Source organism: Benincasa hispida, chromosome 7 (genome assembly GCF_009727055.1).
Source record: "Benincasa hispida cultivar B227 chromosome 7, ASM972705v1, whole genome shotgun sequence".
NCBI lineage: Eukaryota > Viridiplantae > Streptophyta > Magnoliopsida > Cucurbitales > Cucurbitaceae > Benincasa > Benincasa hispida.
The window spans coordinates 51,207,379-51,214,210 of NC_052355.1; the positions used below are offsets into that span (position 1 = coordinate 51,207,379).

The 6,832-nt window shown below is 39.4% G+C and overlaps 2 protein-coding genes across 2 annotated transcripts in view; both read right to left on the minus strand.

Moving 5' to 3' along the window:
• Window positions 1-4,311: 4,311 nt before the first annotated feature.
• Window positions 4,312-4,782, minus strand: LOC120081141. Its single transcript, XM_039035815.1, has 2 exons — window positions 4,584-4,782; window positions 4,312-4,496 (listed from the first exon to the last, which is right to left on the minus strand). The coding sequence occupies exons 1-2, from the start codon at window positions 4,780-4,782 to the stop codon at window positions 4,312-4,314; spliced, it is 384 nt and encodes a 127-aa protein (XP_038891743.1).
• A 1,587-nt stretch (window positions 4,783-6,369) lies between these two features.
• Window positions 6,370-6,832, minus strand: part of LOC120081142 — a 2,092-nt gene continuing 1,629 nt past the window's right edge. The window contains exon 5 of the mRNA XM_039035816.1: window positions 6,370-6,636. Within this exon, the coding sequence (XP_038891744.1) occupies window positions 6,370-6,636 (267 nt within the window). The remainder of the gene's footprint in view (window positions 6,637-6,832) is intronic.

Below are 6,832 nucleotides of genomic sequence, written 5' to 3' on the forward strand. Positions count from 1 at the left end.
TTGATGATCTAGATAACTTGATTTGAATCCTGAGCTGTCTGTGAACTTCTGTTTATTCGGGGTTATCCCTTGATTTGCATAGATGAGGATAAGCTCAACAGCGCTGCTCAATATACCTCCCATTTCAAGGATAAGATCAAAGACATATAATTTGCAAGATGGAATTCATTCCTACCCATTTTAAGGATAGTAGAATGGTTGTTCCCTTAAGAGCTGATCTCCAGTCTTGAATAAGGGGTCCCATCCTCTCACTTGCTTGAGAGGGAATGGATTTAGTGATTAAGATCCTAAATCAATTTTTCATTAGAGGGACAGTGGTACTTAAGGAGAAAAAATGTAAATAAGGGGTAAAACGGTAATTGACCTAGCTGAGGTTACGAACAACCTGTGAAGGATTAACTTGTCGATGACGGTTATATCAAATGGACACAAAATATATCTACAGTGAGAGGAGTGCAACTACAGGCTATAGTGGACAGTCTTGTTAGTTAACAACTGTTGATTAACTAGGTTAAAGAGTTTGACCAGTTAGTCTCGGATCGTTGGAGCCCATGATCTGTAGGTCCACTAGGTCTTATTGCTAGCTCACTACGGACAAAATTGAAGATCTAGGTGAAGTGAGAATTTGAAATGTTTAAATTCGGTCTTTAGGGAAAATCGTATTTTATATGAGATATAATTTACAATTAAATAATTTATTAATTATTTTTAGAGGGTATATTTTATATTAAATAAAATATTAGAAAAAATTGATTAATGTGATTAATCAAAATTAGGTATCAAAGATAATTTAATATGTGATATTAAATTTGTTTATTTTTATTTAATTGAAATTGTTTTAATTAAATAATTTTCAAAATTTGAAAATTATATTTCATTTTGTTAATAAAAAAATTAATTAGTAGAAAAATCCAATTGTTGGATTTCCTCACTAACTAAGTGGATTATGAAGTATTTCTTGCACTTAATTTTAACATGCTAATGAAGTTTAAGGTGGAGGCCATGCAAGAAGAGTTTTTGCATGTGTTTTGGTTATAAATAGGTTTTGTTTTTTCAAATGCTAAAAACCTATGTTTCTTTAACTTTTGACCAAAAACTTCTACAAATTCTCTTTTACTCTCCAAATTATTAAGTGAATTTCCATATCTTTCACTAAAGATTCGGTCCCACAACCGTGTTCTTCAATCGGATAATACCGAAGATTTACCGTTAGTGGTGCCGATTGCTCACGGAGACGAAGATTCTTGTGAAATCTACAAAGCTTGTATTTCTCTCTTTGCGTGTTTAATCCTAGTTTATTTAATGTAATTAGAGCGTTATTAATTCATTGCTTCCGCTGTGCATGCTTCTTTTTATCCATCAGTTACAAGCATAACACCTTCTGTCACCATAAAGTGACAATTTTCCCAATTAAGCACTAAGTTGATTTCCTTGCATCTAGCAAGGACGACTTCAAGGTTGTTGAGGCAGGTCGGATAAGAATCTCCAAAGACTGAAAAATCGTCCATGAATACTTTAATAGATTGTTCCAGAAAATCGAAAAAATAGTCATCATACATCTTTAGAATATCCCTCGTGCGTTACACAGCCCAAAGGGCATGTGTCGAAACGCAAACATTCTAAAGGGACAAGTAAATGTTGTCTTATCATGGTCTTCTAGGGCAATAAGGATTTAATATAACCAGAATATCCATCCAAAAAGCAATAAAATTCCTTTTCGGCCAATCGGTCAATCATTTGATCAATGAAAAGGGAGTGGAAAATGGTCTTTCTTAGTCGATGTAGGATTGTATCAGCAACAACGGAAGCACAAGGATCATTTAAGCATTCTAATTCACTAATTTTGGCAAAATATAAAGCATGCTCTTGCAAAAAATGAGTTTCAAGACATACCTCTTGTAGAACTTCTTCAAAGCTCGATCTCCAGCTGCAATATTCTCCAAATCTTATTGCAGACCACCTCAAGATCTTTCCTACTATTCTCTTGGTGCTCTAAATTGAATTGTGGGACTCAAAACAAGCTTGAATCAACGGATGAAGGAGAATAACTCACAATAGCAATCTTGTTGAAGAACCCTTTCTTCAACCCAAATTTTCTCTAAAATTCTCTATTGATTGCATGCCCGAATTTCACTTCAAACTCTTCAATAATGGCAAATTAACATGCAAGGGAGAGAGTTGCATGAGTTGCAACTCATGCTTGGAGTAAGACAAGGCAAAAAAGATGGCTTTTGTGTGAGCAAGTAAAGAGATGGATAATGGAAAACCAAAATTTTCCATTTAGTGTTTTGTTTTTCTATTTTCCAATTTTAACTCAAAAATCAAAACTTGATTTTAAAATCCATTTTGATTTTAAAAACTGAAAAATGAAATTAATTTTATAAACAAATTTTAAATAAAACTGAATTAATTTAATATCAAATATTAAATTATTTTTTACACAAATCTATTAGGGGGTCGTTTGGATTGAGGTTTTCTCAATGCCCAGGAATTAAGGATGTCTAGAAATTATATGTCTGGGAATAAAATTACTGGGAATCAAGGATGACTATGTTTGGTTGTGCATGGGAAAACAATGTGTTCGTTGCTATCGTGATTCGCTCTAGGAGTGTTTTGTATAAAATAAATTGGAGGAATAAGTTCTAAGTATAAGTGATGCGTTTATGCTTTGATGCGTTTAAGTAATTATAACGCGTTGGGGCGTTAGATATATGCAGCAGGACACGTTGGCACTCAGGAAAGAAACCTTTTTCTACAAATATGTCACTAAATTGACGCTTTCTTCCCGAGGTCTTCTTAGGTAACGCGTCGGTTACCTTGTGTTTTCCTGCCGCATGCTCTTTGGCTTCCCTTGCTAGTTTCCTCAATTCATTCTCCAATTCCCTTTGGAGAGTCGTCTTCCTTCGCCTTTGCCTTGCGGGCTGATAGTCTTCCAATTCCTGCTTTAATGCATCGTGCCTTGAGCTATTTCCATGCATTGCATCCTCGGGGCCGGATGCAGATTGCTTATCTTCTTCCTCCAATATTAACCTTCTTTTCCTTGTTACTCTTTTTGATTTTAAGGGCCCTTCATTCGCATCGGATGGGCGTGATTGAGACGCGCCAGGGCCAATTCTCCCTTCTCTACCTTCTTCTTCTTCCCTTTCTTCTCTTAATTCTTCTTCTAATTCCTCTTCAAGCATCATAGCATACCGCTCCGCTTCGTCTAATTCAAGTGATGCGTTAGGTGGGTCTGAACGCATCATCTACTCTTTCTCTTGGCTTTGATTGAGAGAGCCAAAATCGCACCAAAAACTTCCTGCTCGTCCAGCCGAGCCAATTCTGCCAACTCTTCAAGATTGCGCTCCTGTCTCTTATACACATCTAGATGTGTATAAGAGACAGAGTTAGGAATGACTGGTGATGGGGCAGGCTTGGTGTAGGGTTTAGAGGCGGCCATATGACGGATGCGTCCTCGGTTTTGCAGGTGTTTTGGCCCTTGGCTTAGGGGTAGTTTTGAGTTTTGGTTAAGGGTCTTAGGTTTAGTTGAGGGGTCTTGGCCGGAGGGGTAATGAAGGCTTTGGAGGTTTTGGAAGGGAGTTTTGTGGATGTTGTGGAAGGTTTCGACTTAGACGGCCGCTGGGAAGAAGAGGTGGCTCTACTGTGCGTGGGTTTGGTTTGGACAAGGGTTTTGGAAGTTTTGCTCAGGCTCGGGGGAGGTGAAATCGAAACAGAAGAAGAGGAATAGAAGCTTACCGGTGATTCCTTCCTGAAGCTCACGGTCTGGTTCTGGATGTCTCGGATGACATTGTGGCCAGAGAAGCTTGAACAAATCGGAAGGGGGGGAGACAGGGAGGCTAGTTTTTTTTTTTTTTTTTCTTTTTCGTTTCAGAGAACTCGAGAGTGAAATGAAGAAGAAGAAGGCACTCGAATCGTTAGGTTTTTTTATAGGCTGAGAGAGAATTAATGGCTGACGTCAGGTGGCGCCTGACGTTTGTAATAAGTGTAAAGCCGAAGGGATATCTCGGGTTTCTAAACACTCGAATGTTTTTGTATTCTCGAGACGCGTCCTTTCAATTGGGCCATGCGTTAGACTTGCATCTAATGCGTCCGTTATTCCCAACTCGATTATACACAACTTTTAAAGAAAAACAAACAAGTTTTCAACTTTTATGAAGGCAAAAACAAGGTACAATCAATCTTAAAACAGACAAACAAACAAATCTACAAACTCAAACGCATCGTAAAATACAGAATGCAAAAAGATAAGGATAGAGGAAGCGTCCCTGGAATATATGGTGATGCAAACACAGGGATACTTCGACGCGGGTCTCAACTGGCTTCGCGTAGTGCGAGAGATGAATGTTGGTGTTCCAGTTCATCTTCAAAGTAAGGCTTCACTCTTTGGCCGTTTACTTTGAATGCGTTGGTGCCATCTTCTCGTGTTATTTCCACTGCTCCATATGGAAAGATTGTCTTAATGATAAAGGGTCCTGACCACCTGGATTTTAGCTTTTCTGGAAACAAACGCAGACGTGAATTGAACAATAGAATTTTTTGGCCAACAACAAGTTCTTTCTTACTGATGCGTTGGTCATGCCAACGCTTTTGTCTTCTCTTGTATAGCTTGCTGTTCTCGTACACGCTCAATCGCCACTCCTTGAGCTCATTGAGTTGAAGTTTGCGTTGAGCGCCCGAGGCATCCAAGTTCATGTTTAGCTTTTTAACTGCCCAAAACGCCTTGTGCTTCAACTCTAAAGGTAAGTGATAAGCTTTTCCAAACACAAGAGAGTATGGGGACATACCTATAGGAGTTTTGTAAGCAGTCCTGTAGGCCCAGAGCGCTTCATCCAGCCTCTATGCCCAATCTTTCCACGTTGCATTGACGACTTTCTCCAGGATAGATTTGATTTCTTAATTGGATATTTTCGCTTGACCGTTTGTTTGTGGGTGGTAGGCAGTAGCGATCTTGTGCCTAACATTATATTTTGCAAGTAATTTGGAAATGATGCGATTAATGAAGTGCGTACCTTCGTTGCTTATTAGGGCTCTTGGCGTTCCATAGCATGTAAAGATGTTCTTGGTAAGAAACTTAGATACAGTGGACGCATCATTCCTAGCACAGGCTACTGCTTCCACCCACTTAGATACATAGTCTAATGCAAGCAGGATGTACTGTTGTCCGCAGGACAGGGGAAAAGGTCCCATAAAATCTATGCCCCAAACATCAAACAACTCAACTTCGAGAATATTGTTCAAGGGCATTGCGTCCCTTGAGGAAATATTCCCACAGCGTTGGTAGGGGTCACATTTATGAACAAACTCCCTCGCGTCTTTAAAGAGGGTGGGCCAGAAATATACGCTTTGAAGGACCTTCACTGCGGTACTTTGCCCACCAAAATGCCCTTCGTAAGGAGAGTCATGACACTCAACTAAGATGCGTTGTGTCTCCTCCTCCGGAACGCATCGATGCATTATGGAGTCAGGGCCTTGTTTATATAGAAATGGTTCATCCCAAAAATAAAAATTGCTGTCATGAACTAACCGTTTCTTTTGCTGAGAGTTGAAGTTCCCAGGGAATTGCTTGGTGGTTAAATAATTGACTATGTCTGCATACCAAGGTTCCCTGCCTTCAACTCTAAACAGGCTTTCATTAGGAAATGCGTCCTTGATTTCACTTTCTTTGTCTTGCATTTCTTAATTCTACAGCCTGGACAGGTGGTCGACCACCTGATTTTCTGTTCCCTTTCTGTCCTGGATATCAATCTCAAACTCCTGTAGCAGCAGCACCCATCTTATCAATCTTGGCTTCACATCCTTTTTGCTCATCAGGAATTTTATGGCTGAGTGGTCTGTGTATATAGTGGCTGACGCACCAACTAAGTAAGATCGAAACTTTTCAATGCCAAACACTACAACCAATATTTTTTTTCCAGTAGTGGTGTAGTGTTCCTGAGAGTCATTTAGAGTTTTGGACGCGTAAGAGATGGGGTGTATCAAATTACCCTTCTTCTGTCCTAACATTGTTCTTACTGCCACATCACTCGCGTCACACATGAGAATAAAGTGTTGCATCCAGTCTGGTGCTATTAATACTGGAGTTATTGTCAACGCATACTTCAAGGTTTTAAACGCGTCAGTGCAGTCTTCATTAAAATCATAGTGTCGATTCGCCTCTAGTAATGTGCTCAGAGGTTGCACAATCTGAGAGAATCCTCTAACGAACCATCTATAGAAGCCAACATGCCCTAGAAAACTTAGTAAAGTTTTAACATTTGATGGTGGTGGAAGTTTTGCTATGTCATTTATTTTGGCTTTATCTACTTCCAGGCCAGCCTTAGATACTTTGTGGCCTAAGACAATTTTTGTCACCATGAAGTTACATTTCTCCTAATTCAGCACCAAGTTTGTTTCCTCGCATCGAGCGAGGACGACCTCCAAATTATCTAGGCATGACTGGAATGAGTCTCCAAAGACTGAAAAATCGTCCATGAAGACTTCAACGGTCTTTTCTAGGAAGTCAGAGAAGATAGCCATTATACATCTTTGAAATATCCCAGGTGCGTTACATAACCCAAAGGGCATGCATCTGAATGCAAATGTTCCAAAGGGACAGGTAAATGTAGTCTTCTCCTGATCTTCCGGATCTATCAAAATCTAGTGGTAACCAGAGTATCCATCGAGAAAACAATAAAATTCTTTGTCCGCAAGTCTATCAAGTATTTGATCAATGAAAGAAAGGGGGAAGTGGTCTTTTTTAGTTGCTGCGTTAAGCTTCCTGTAATCCATACAGATGTGCCAGCCCGTGACAGTCCTCGAGGGTATGAGCTCATTATTACTGTTGACTATCACA